The sequence below is a fragment of the Lolium perenne genome, chromosome 7 (assembly GCF_019359855.2).
Source record: "Lolium perenne isolate Kyuss_39 chromosome 7, Kyuss_2.0, whole genome shotgun sequence".
NCBI lineage: Eukaryota > Viridiplantae > Streptophyta > Magnoliopsida > Poales > Poaceae > Lolium > Lolium perenne.
The window spans coordinates 174,097,475-174,110,116 of NC_067250.2; the positions used below are offsets into that span (position 1 = coordinate 174,097,475).

A 12,642-nucleotide genomic window follows, 5' to 3' on the forward strand; every position below is an offset into this window, starting at 1 on the left:
AACATCCCATAACTATAATGGTTAAACTATGTTTAGAATGATGAAATCCCTTTACTTTGGTAGAAAATAAAGTCTATAATTTGTAACGTCCAAATTATTTTAGTGAAATTCCACTTCTCTAGTTACGCATTTACGAATGTAATTACCACCTCTAGTGAAAATTCGTCTAGATTACCCCTCTTAAAAACTTTGCTCCTTCTTTTCATTGTTGTATGTCCGTTGCACAAGGCGCCGGGTGATGATTGGGGCTAAAAAATGGAAGAAATAATGGAGAAAAGGCTGGACATGATCATCAATAACACCTTCCAATATCTGGACGGTTTGTCACGCCACATCAACCTAACATGCTGGTCCTATCCAACGAAACATGCATAATGCTAAAATGGGGTTAAAACCATGCTCAAAATTTAGTCAATTTATGATTTTTTTGTTATAAATTAACTTAATTTATGAAATTTGGTTTTAACTAAATCTAGAAGACGAGTTAAATAAAAATGGAGGGAGTACCTGAAAAACCTACACCAATTTATTGCATCACTTTCAACGGTCCTGATTGTCCATCTTCTCAACGGCACAAAAAAAATAAGGACAGAACCAACCCCAACAAACTTATCTGCACCTGTCCTCTGCCCACACCTTCCATTTTCCTCCCAATTGCAAAAACTCCAGATCGCTCTCGCTGGGAAAGGGACATCACTGACTGAGCAAGAAGAGAGCGCGCGCGTGTATATATCCGGAGAGGGAGGGTGAGGTGAGGGCGCGAGGTCGAGAGGGAGAGCACGAGCCCACCTCCCGTTTCCACCCCCCCCTCTATCCTATGGATAGAGCCGCCGCGACAGCCATAGATATCATCGTCATGATCCCATCAGCGCCTTCGCCTTTGTAGCACCACCTCACCCCCCGTCTCCTGCCTGGACCAGATTTGATCTCCGTCCTCGCACCTTCCTTGGGATCTTTTTTTTGTTTATTCTCCAACAAGGGGGGGAGACGATGGCAGAAATGGCCGTCACCGTCGCCGCCGGGACCCTCCGTCCCTGCTCCGGCGTGTCGCCGGCGGCGTCCGGGAACCGCCGCCTCGCCGGCTGGCGCCAGCTTGCGCCGGCGGCGCCCGCTAAGCTGAGGTGAGGAGACTGCCCGAGATTTATCTGTTTCTTTTACCGCATTAGATTCAGAGTCTCCCCTCTCCTGTTTCGTTGTTTCTTGGAGAGATGGCACGATCTTTGGTTCGATTCGTCGGCTACCCCTGGGTGCGCTAGTTCATTTAATGAAATTCATTCATGATGGTATAACTTAGATTCATATGTTTTACTAGTTGCAGATAATGCCAGATGGGCAGCTACTAATAGTTGCTGTAATTCTGGTCGGAACGTGTGACATATTTGTGAAATTCTGGTTGGTTCCTCTTGGGTGGTTTTATTGTTAAAGTGGTGGCTCAGGAGTAGGACCCCTACCAAGGAGGCTGATACTTGTTATTGCCTACGAGTAGTTAATATGTAATTGGCATGTTTCCCGTGCGCAATTCCTTGCTTTGAAGGGGATAAAGTAAGTTTATAAACATATCTAGGCAGGGGATGTACACAAAGTGATGCTTGCACACTGAACCATGTGAAACTGATTTGTTCAAGAAAGTTGATTCCTGTGATTCTTCCCTGGTTGAAATGGGATGCCAAAGGTACTAATTGGTTTATTGGCTCTGGAGGCTGAAACTTGTTATTGCATATGTGTAGTTTCCTCTATGCAATTCCCTGGTTGGAAGGGGATAAAGTTCTATAAACATAGTTAGGCAGGGGCTGTCCACCAAGTGATGCTTGCACAATATATCATGTGATCTGGCTATCGATTGATTCATGTGATTCTTCACTGGCTGAAATGGGATAGTGGAATTTGGTTGTGTGCAGTATTTCGTAGTACAATAAGTCAGTTCACTGTTTCCGTTAGAGCTAGTTTAAGTAGTGCAGTCAATGAGTTTTCTCTGGTGCTGAGGCAGATACTGTCACTTGCTGCGATTTTTTCCTTCGTCCTGGATGTGTGAACTAATGTATTCCCTCCGATCCATAATAAGTGTCGGGGATTTAGTTAACTTTGTACTAAATCCATGACACTTATTATGGGTCGGAGGGACTATTATAGTTTCTTGTGCTGATTGGTATGATCAAGCTTGATATTACATTCTTTGGTCTGGGGTGTTGCCAAATTTACCCTGTTAGGCTGCAACAAATACAGGCTAAAAGCATTTTCCTCTGTTGTATATTTACTGTGTGATATGCACTAGCTGCGCCATGGGAACAAGATAAATTGTTTGCTTTATACAACCCCGCTTCGGAAATAAGTGACTCAACTTTGTCTACATACGGATGTATCTACGCGCTAAAATGCGTCTACATACATCTGTATCTAGACAAAGCTGAGCCACTTATTTCCGAATGGAGGGAGTACTTGCTTTCTGCAAATCTATTAAGTCCTCCATTATTTTGTCTTATTACATCACGATCTTTCTCTTTACAACTCTCAATGTTTCTCATGTACTATTTACAACTGTCTTGTTTTGTTTAGATTGTCGTCTCCAGCTTTGAGGGTTCCTAGAGCTGCTTCGCCTGCAGCTGTTGAGGTAGATAGCATAGCTTACCACAAAACATTGGATGAACCTCCATGTTCAACTGCATATACTTTGGTTAGCAGGACGGGAGCTCTAGCAACACTGATACAGTTCCTACACCGAAAGTTATAATAGACCAAGACTCTGATCCAGATGCAACTATTGTGGAAGTAACCTTGGGTGACCGTCTTGGGGATCTTCTTGATACTGTATGTTGTTTACATCATCTTTTCAGCGTATTTTCACCATTTACATCACTCTTGGATTATTATTTCTAGCATCATATAATTTGTGCTTTGTTTAATGTGAAGATGAGCGCCCTGAGGAATTTAGGGCTAAATGTTGTGAAAGCTAGCGTCTGCCTCGATTCTTCTGGCAAGCACAACAAGTTTGCTATAACAAAATCGTAAGTGGGTACATTTACTATTATTTCAAGATATGCAAAGCTTGCCATGAGAAATCTCTCATATAAATTTGGCTTCCACTTATAGCAGAATGTGACATCTTTCTTCATTGTACTTTTCTGCACCTATCAGTTCTTGTCTAGAATGAGTGACAGGAATACTCTACAGGTCGACTGGTCGCAAAATTGATGATCCAGAGTTGTTAGAAGCAGTACGACTGACAATTATTAACAACATGCTCGAATATCATCCTGTAATTTCCTCCACCTTATCATTTTTTCATTTGTAAACCATCTTGAATTGATTCCTGTAAACTAAGGGCTGCATGTTTTAATTTATTTGACACCAGGAAGCAAGCAGTCAATTGGCCATGGGTGCTACTTTTGGGATAGAGCCTCCTACAGAAGTGGTACTTACTACAATCCATTGATAAGTCAAAAGAGTCCACATCTTCTATCTCATCAATGTTGGATACTTGAAAACATTTCAATCTCTATGGATGTCCCTAAAACCATATTACTTATCTATACATTAGGAGAAGGAAACAACACATAAAGGTGTACAAGAAACTATTTTCTAGTGAACTTCAATGCTAGGAATCTCTAGGCTGTAAATTTATATATACCTACTTGACCTGCTAAACCTGACTGCATAAAAAGGTCTTGGTAAACATAGACTTGTCGACACCTTGTTGCCAATATAGATTCATGTATTTTGTGTAGACACCTTGTTGGCTATGAAATTGCAGTCTGATGTAGCATCAAAATCACGTCTTCTATATCGGCATGCTTGAGTTTCGTATCTTTTCTGTATGTAAGTACTTTTTGCTCATAAATTGGCAGGTTGATGTGGACATAGCAACACACATAGACATCTATGACGACGGTCCTGAAAGAAGGTAATACTCTTCTGTTGCTTTATTCTTCACAATGCAAGGGAAATTTCACTTGCTTTAATTTTCATCCTAGTAAAGTGTATGTTATTGGGCTAGAAGCAATGTAATGATCTGTTTTATGGATCAAGCATGTGTCCTAAAGAAGGTCTCTGACTGGACAGTTAGCTATCATTTATGTACTTGTAATCTTGAATGAATATGCCCACATTCGTTTTTTGGAGGATTTTAAATAACGAAATGTATTGCCTAGCAGCTACAGTTTATGCGTTAGAGTTATCTGTTATTCGCCATACCTATATCTTTCACATTGATTTCATCTCCTCCAATGTTCGGTTCCAGTTTACTTGTTGTGGAGTCAGCTGATCGCCCAGGGTTGTTGGTTGACCTTGTTAAGATCATCGCTGACATCAACATTACTGTCCAATCCGGAGAGTTTGACACCGAGGTGACATAAGTCCCCTGGAGCCTTAATTTTTATTATTTAAAAAGCTATTCTTCTCCTGAAATTTTGCACATTGTAGGGGCTACTGGCTAAAGCAAAATTCCATGTCAGTTATCGGGGCAAGCCACTGATCAAGGCTTTGCAACAGGTAAACTCAATCATGCCTACAACTTTCTATTGAGTGTGCTATCTGATTACCATGAAAATAGGACAGTTCCAAAAGTCCTGTCTTTGATCTGGCGTGAAGGAAAACTGTACTTACCATGCTCTGATTGTGGCCATCTCTATAATATTTCAAATGATCAGTAGTGGAGTGTTTTATGACTCAGTTTGTTACTGCAGGTTCTTGCTAATAGCCTGCGCTATTTCTTGAGGAGGCCGACAACAGAGGATGCCAGTTTCTAGACCCCGCCTTAAGACAACCTGTGTGATGATGATTGCATGAATTCAACACTATCATCCACTTTATTCTTGAAATATGCACAATTCCCAAAAGACAGGAGGTATACATGATCTTATAGTGCGTACAAGTCTGAGCTATCTTCATTTGAAGTTAAGTCCATGCTGTATGAACTGAAGTAGCCTTCCAAGCTTACATGCTGGCATGATTCTTAAGCATGTAACACATGATTATTTTGCTACCCGGGATGCATGTTTGATGATAAAATAAGATGGCGACTTGTGGGGCCAATTATCAGCTGTTTTGGTGTGCTCGTTTCATCTTTCCATTTTCGGATTAATTGTGGTTATGATAATAAGCAAATTTGTTATGAACACATGATGAAAAAAATGCAGTGAAACTATCACAGCTCCAAACTTCACCTTGAATAAAAAGGTACGCTATTCAGTTTGACAAAATACTGATGAAAATTGATGAACATGTTTGGCATTCGACATATTTTTTATTTATAAAAATGGACGAACCTACGCAATGAAATGTGTCTAGATATGTGACCAAATCTAACCAAAGTTGTGTCAAATAATTTGTAGGGTCTCTATAGGGCCCAATCTATTGAGAAACTTCGATTTTAGTAGAATGATAGGCATCAAATCTCACCATTGGCACGGATCATGAAGCAAATCTAACGGTTTGGAGGCATTTTTCATAGTTGTAACCTCACTTGCAATTGAATTATCTTGTAACTAAAAAATTCTTAGCTGCAACCCAGCTTGCAACTCAAGTACGTAAATCACAATGCAAATCTTACGTTGGAGTATACTGGAGCTACGTTCTCAGTCTGGCATCGCTATTGTAGCCCGTGTTTGCCCACTCGTGCCGCTCCAGGGGAAACCCTAGATCCATGGATCGGATGATGGTGGCGCTACCACGTCGTTTCCCTCCTGAGGGCATCATTCATGGAGTTGTGCATGGTCAGAGAGGCCAATGGATGGAGGTGGATCTTGGTGGAGTGGTGCCCATCTACCATGTTGATATCGATGATTCTCGGCGGCGTGGAGCTGCAGGGTATCGAAGACGCGCACGGACTGCTGGACGCGTACAGGGTGGTGAGCTGTCTGGCGTCATGGTGACGTCGACGACAGGTCTGGCAAGGTCAATGCGGTGATCTCTCTTGAAGATGGGTGCGAGGAAGACAACAGTAGCGATTTCTGTGGCGCGTGTGCTGAGAGTCTGCTTGACTGGATGTGTTTCTCACCTGCTATTGGGCTGCTTGGAAAGTCATTTGGTTTTTTGGATAATGTGAGTTGGTGTTTTGTCACCCCCTTCATCCCTCTGTAGATTTAGCGAGGTGGCTTCGAGTTTGATATTTTGAATTGCTATTGTAAGATGTTGTGAATAATCTAATAAAAATGCCGTGTGCATCCCTTGGATGCAGAAGCTGGGGTGATTTTTCCCCATTTCGAAAAAAAAAATTCTATGCGTATGAGTCGGAAAGAAAGAAGAAAAATAATATGAAAAAGCTGAGAGGGGAATATGGTGTGGTGGCGGAAGGGGAATAGGGTTTAAAGGCTCTTGTAACTAATTATTTTTCATCCTTGTTTACCCCCATGGCGGGTGCGGAGATGGATCGTGTATTGAACTCTGTGACACCAGGGTGTCGGAGCAAATGAATGAGTTTCTTATATCAGAGTATACTGAGGAGGAAATAACAAAGGCACTCGATGATATGGGTGATCTCAAAGCGCCCGGGCTGATGGAATGCCAGCCATATTTTATAAGCGGTTTTGGGGAACGGTGGGTGATACAGTGGTAAAAGAGGTGTTACATGTGTTGCAAGGCGGCAGTATACCGGAGGGATGGAATGAGACTATTGTCGTGCTTATCCCAAAGATTCAGAACCCTGATCGTCAAAAGGATCTTCGCGCTATTAGCCTATGGAATGTTGTGTACAAGCTCATTTCCAAGGTCATCGCCAATCGTTTGAAGATCATTCTTGGAGAAATATTTTCTCCAATCAAAATGCCTTTGTCCCGGGAAGGTTGATCTCAGACAATTCAATCTTAGCCTATGAAATGTCACATTTTATGAGGAGGAAGAGAAAGGAAAGGATGCGTACATGGCACAAAAACTCGACATGAGTAAGGCCTATGACAGAGTTGAGTGGTCTTTTTTGGAGGGGATGATGAGAAATATGGGCTTTAATGATACTTTTATCCAACTAATTATGAAGTGTGTATCTACGGTCTCATACCGGTTTCGGGTAAATGGTGATCTAACAGATGTTGTGCTTCCAGGAAGGGGATTAAGTCAAGGGGATCCAATCAACCCCTACCTTTTCCTCTTATGTGCCGAGGGCTTCTCGTCATTGCTAAACAAAGCCGAAGAGGATGGTCTGATCAATGGTATCAAGCTTGTACCGTCAGCCCCACGGGTGAACCATCTTTTGTTTGCGGATGACTCACTCCTACTCCTCGGAGCCAGTGTCCAAACTGTAGAAGTTATCAAATCTATTTTGCAGGTTTATGAGGAGTGTTCAGGCCAGATGATAAACATGGATAAATCATCAGCCATGTTCAGCTCCAATGCTAGAAATAGTATAAAAAATCTCCTACTTCAAGCTTTGGAACTTGGATCAGAGGCGACAGGAGGCAAGTATTTGGGGATACCAACTTATATTGGACGATGAAGAACCAAATGTTTTGAGTATATTAAGGAGAAGATATGGAAGAGGTTGCTAGGGTGGAAAGAGAAGCTGATGTCCATGGCGGCAAAAGATTCTTATCAAGGCGATCGCTCAAGCTATTCCCACATATGCTATGGCATGTTTTGACTTGTCCAAAACATTGTGTGATGATATAAGCAGATTGGTTTGTCACTATTGGTGGTCACAAAATGATGATACAGAGAAAATGCACTGGGATGGGTGGGATAAGATGAAGATGTCTAAGGACGAGGGTGGACTGGGTTTTAGAGACCTTTACACTTTCAATTTAGCTATATATGCTAGCTAAACAAGGGTGGAGATTGATTCAAGCACCTGATTCCCTATGTGCACGGGTCTTACGGGCCAAATATTTCCCCCATGGTAACCTTCTAATGGCTAGACCGCAAACAGGGATGAGTTATGTGTGGAGGAGTATTCTCAAAGGAATTGAGGTCCTGAAAGGAGGAATTATATGGCGTATAGGGGATGGCTCAAAGGTGCGCATTCCCAAGCGGTTCTACTCGACAACCTTCTGCTCACTGTAGAAAGGAAGAGTTGGGTGAATTAGGCCACACCTTGGACCTTTGCCTCGTATATCATATAAATAGGTGATTACAAGGTAATGAACCCATATCCAATCTTCACCATAATGGCCCAATCTCCTATACACAGCAGGGCACCAGATATGGTTTGATTGCAGCGATATCAGGAGATATCGTTTTAACTACACCGAATATCTTGAGGATACTCGGTTGTCTAACACTCCCCCGCAGTCGCAGCGGGAGACTGACGGACGTTGAGACTGGACCGAAAATCCAGAAACAATGGCGACGCCAATCCCTTGGTGAAGATATCAGCAAACTGGCGCGACGAAGGCACGTGCAGGACACGGACTTGACCAAGTGCCACTCGATCACGAACAAAATGAAGGTCGATCTCGATGTGCTTGGTGCGCTGATGCTGAACCGGGTTTGTAGACATGTAGACAGCGCTAACATTGTCACAAAACACGATGGTTGCCCGAGGGAGAGGTCGATGAAGCTCCTCCAAGAGTTGTCGGAGCCACGTAGATTCGGCGACGGCGTTGGCGACGGCGCGGTACTCGGCTTCAGCGCTGGAACGAGACACCGTGTGTTGGCGTTTGGAGGACCAAGACACAAGGTTGTCGCCGAGGAAAACGCAGTAGCCGGAGGTGGAGCGACGAGTGTCGGGACAGCCTGCCCAATCTGCGTCCGTGTAGGTGATCAAGGAGTCCGCGACCGATGGTAGGAGCTGAAGACCGTGGCCGAGGGTTCCTTTGACGTAGCGAAGCACACGTTTGATCAACGCAAGATGTTGGTCTCGCGGATCATGCATGTGGAGGCAGATTTGCTGAACGGCGTAGGCGATGTCCGGACGCGTGAAGGTCAGGTACTGCAGGGCCCCGGCGAGGCTGCGGTACTCCGTGGGATCCGCCACTGGAGAGCCAGCGCTGGTGGCGAGCTTGGGCGCGGTGTCGATGGGGGTCGATGAAGGCGTGCAAGCCGTCATGCCAGCACGGTCCAAAATCTCGGTGGCGTATTTCTGCTGGGAGAGGAACATCCCAGCAGATGTGCGAGTGACAGCGATGCCGAGGAAGTAGTGGAGATCCCCCATGTTGGTCATGGCAAACTCAGAGTTGAGAGCCGCGATGACACGATCGAGTAGTGCTGTCGAGGAAGCTGTCAAGATGATGTCGTCGACGTACAAAAGCAGGTAGGCCGTGCCGAGCGTGCTGTGGAGCACGAAGAGGGACGTGTCGCTCCTGGAACATGTGAAGCCGACCGTGGCGACAAAAGGGGCGAACCGCTGGTACCACGCGCGAGGTGCTTGCTTCAGGCCGTAGAGAGAACGGTTGAGGCGGCAAACATGATCCGGGCGAGTGGAGTCGACGAAACCCGTGGGTTGACGACAGTAGACGACCTCGGACAGGGTGCCGTGGAGGAACGCGTTCTTGACGTCGAGTTGACGGATCTTCCAGTTGTGCGAGAGCGCGATGGAGAGGATGATACGAATCGTGGCCGGTTTGACAACCGGACTGAACGTCTCGTCGAAGTCGATGCCAGGTGCCTGAGAGAAGCCGCGGAGCACCCAGCGCGCTTTGTAGCGCTCAAGAGACCCATCGGGGTTGAGCTTGTGGCGGAAGATCCAATTGCCGGTGACGATGTTGGCCTTGTGAGGGGGACGCACAAGATCCCACGTGTTATTAGACACGAGGGCAGCGTACTCAGCCTTCATTGCGTCGAGCCAGTTGGGATCCTTCAGAGCCGTCCGAACCGATGTAGGGATCGGCGAGGTGATGCCGGTCGCCGCGACGTGGAGGTTTAGGCGCTCGGGAGGACCAATGGTCTTGCCAGCGCGACGGCGAGTCACCATGTGGTGAGGAGGTGCAGGCGCAGCTGGAGACGAGGGACGGGGAGGCGATGGCGTCGCTGAGCCGGGCGGTGAAGGCGCAGGCGATGTCGAGGAGGAGCTCGCGGAAGAGCCCTGGGCAGGCGTTGTTGCCCTGATTGGAGAAGGGGACGATGTAGCGCTCGGGGCAGGCGTCGTTGGTCCGGCAGGAGAGCGACCCGGGCCAGCGCTCGGGGCAGTTCGCTCGACAGAGCGACGATGAGGCACATGTGCGGCAGGTAGCGGGCAAGCTGGTGCCATGGCTGCACCATCGTCCTGAGATCCAGTAGAGGGTGTTTCGTGGAGAAAATCATAAGAGTGCGTAGTGTTCGTTTTCGCGAACGGAAAATTAGTCTCATCAAAAACAACATGCCGAGAGATGATAATTTGACGTGTTGCAATGTCCATGCAGCGGTAACCTTTGTGATTAGAGGGGTAACCGAGAAAGATGCATGGAGTGGAGCGGGGAGACAATTTATGTTTCATGCTAGAAGCGATATTGGGGTAACAAAGACACCCAAATACGCGGAGGTGAGAGTATGATGGGGAGGTGGAATAGAGTGCGGTGAAGGGACATGAGGCGGTTGTGGCGGTCGTAGGTAGTCTGTTGAGAAGGTATGTGGCGGCGTGTATAGACTCAGCCCAGAATTTAGGCGGCATGGAGGCTTGAAATAAGAGTGTGCGAGCGATGTCGTTAACTGTCCGAATGACACTCTCAGCCTTGCCGTTTTGCTGGGAAGTATAGGGACACGAGAAGCGTACATGAATACCGTGAGTGGATGCAAAGTCATGGAGGGAGCGATTGTCAAACTCCTTGCCATTGTCACACTGAATTTGTTGGAGCGGTAATGCAAACTGCGTGTGAACAAGTGCGCGGAAAGAAGAAAGAATGCCGTAAACTTCAGATTTGCGTCTAAGAGGAAAAGTCCATAAATAATGAGAAAAATCATCAAGTATGACTAAAAAATATTTATAACCTGACATGCTTTCAACCGGAGAGGTCCAGAGATCACAATGCACAAGTTCAAACGGACGCAAAGTACGAGTAGACGAATCTGAAAAAGGAAGACGAACGTGTCGACCAAGCTGACACGCATGACAAAGACTAGACCCTTTTATTTTATTGCATGGGAGCGATGATGACGACGTGAGGCGGCGAAGAGTGCCGTGTCCAGGATGCCCGAGACGGCGATGCCACAGGTCAGGGGCGCCGGCGGTGGAGGTGGTCAAGGCATGGAGGGCGACACCAGTGGGAGAGTAGGGGTAGAGGTCACCCGTACTGTTACACCGAAGGATCACGGCCTTGGTATGAAGGTCCTTCACAGAGAAACCAAAAGGGTCAAATTCAACGGAGCAACAATTGTCACAAGTGAATTTTCTAACAGAAATTAGATTCTTAATGATGCGAGGAGTGACAAGAACATGTTGTAAATGAAGCGGGCGATTAGGAAAAAAAGAGGGGAGAGAGGCGGAGCCCGAAGCGGTGACGGGGAGAGAAGAGCCATCACCGACAACAACATTAGAGAAAGGAGTGTGTGAGGAGAGGGAGTTAAGGATACCCGCATCCGAGGACATGTGTGCGGAGGCGCCCGTGTCCATGTGCCACTCCATCGGTGGCTGCAGGGTCATCGTGTTGAGCTGGTTGATGAGGGCGGCGGTGTCCCATGACGGAGTGGCGTGGGGTGCTGTCGGGGCCGGCGCGTACTGGTAGGCAGGGGCGGGCGCGCCGTAGTAGTGCAGCTGCTGCGGGTGGTAGGGCAGCTGAGGCTGCGGTGTTGCCGTGAAGCCGTGGGCGACGGGGCGTGGTGGAGGAGCGGCAGGGCGGGGGCCGAGGATGCCGGCGTTGCTGCCCATGGGGTACATGTAGATGGCCCCCGTCCATGGATTGTACGGGGTGGGGCAGGGTGGTGCAGTGCCGTACCCACCACCGCCATACCCACCAGGCCCCTTCTTCTTCTTCCCCTTGTTCTTGACGGTGTTGTAGGGCGCCGGAGCACCGTAGCCGCCAGCTGGAGGGGCGCCAAAGCTTGGTGGTGGAGGGCGTGGAGGTGTAGGGCCACGAGGGCCAGGTGCAGCACCACCGCCCGTGTTGCTGTAGAGGGCGGTGGCGTTCGACGGTCCACCGCGGCCGCCATGATGAGGCTTCAGCTCCTGGAGAAGAAGCATGTTCCGGAGCTGGAGGAAGGATGGGAAGGGCGTGAGGAGCGGGACGAGGGCAGCCACGTTGTCGTAGGCCTCGTCAAGGCCCTTGAGGACGTTCCAGACGAGGGCGTCGTCAGTGACCGGGGCGCCGACATCCGCCAGCGCGTCGGCGACGGCTTTCTGCTCGAGGCAGTAGGCCGTGATGGACTTACCCTCCTGCTCCAGGTTGCGGAACTTCTGCCCGAGGTAGCCGGCGCGAGCCTGCTGGTTGTCGCGGAAGAGGGCCTCGATGCGCGTCCAGACGCTGTAGGCCGACGTGGTCGCCATCATGACCATGTCGAGGATGTCCGGGGCGATGGAGCCATAGAGCCAACGCAGGACGGTGGAGTCGAGGCGGAGCCATTCTTCATCGGCCGGAGCGACGGCCGTGGTGAGGTGGTCGGCGAGGGCGTAGGTGTGGACGGCGATGTTGACCATGTTACGCCACTTAGAGTAGTTGGACGCCTTCAGGTCGAGGGTGATGGGGATGAGCGCCTTGACGCTCTGGATGGCGGTGGCTTGCGCCCAGAGGGCGATGTTGCCATCGGCCATGGCCGCGTCGGGAGAGGTGGATCGGCGAGAGACCCGGGGGGACCCGGGGGCGACGGCGG

General features: G+C 48.0%; 1 protein-coding gene across 2 annotated transcripts; it reads left to right on the forward strand.

Annotated features, from left to right (window-relative positions):
* The first annotated feature begins 747 nt into the window (after window positions 1-747).
* On the forward strand, window positions 748-5,028 carry LOC127301104 (ACT domain-containing protein DS12, chloroplastic). 2 transcript variants are annotated; one of them, XM_051331320.2, is made up of 10 exons: window positions 748-1,121; window positions 2,554-2,608; window positions 2,677-2,805; window positions 2,908-3,002; window positions 3,169-3,253; window positions 3,350-3,409; window positions 3,843-3,898; window positions 4,235-4,340; window positions 4,417-4,485; window positions 4,680-5,028. In XM_051331320.2, exons 1-10 carry the CDS (start codon window positions 991-993, stop codon window positions 4,740-4,742), a joined length of 849 nt encoding a protein of 282 aa, XP_051187280.1. In that variant the 5' UTR covers window positions 748-990; the 3' UTR covers window positions 4,743-5,028. The 2 variants fall into 2 exon arrangements, with proteins under 2 accessions (XP_051187280.1, XP_051187282.1); XM_051331322.2 differs by having other exon boundaries at window positions 2,680-2,805.
* Window positions 5,029-12,642: the final 7,614 nt, after the last annotated feature.

Excerpts from the sequence above, each read along its gene's own strand:
- LOC127301104 (XM_051331320.2), top strand. The coding sequence starts at position 991 with ATGGCAGAAATGGCCGTCACCGTCGCCGCCGGGACCCTCCGTCCCTGC. Across the intron at positions 1,122-2,553 it reads GCGGCGCCCGCTAAGCTGAG|ATTGTCGTCTCCAGCTTTGA; the intron begins GTGAGGAGACTG and ends TGTTTTGTTTAG. Across the intron at positions 3,899-4,234 it reads GACGACGGTCCTGAAAGAAG|TTTACTTGTTGTGGAGTCAG; the intron begins GTAATACTCTTC and ends GTTCGGTTCCAG.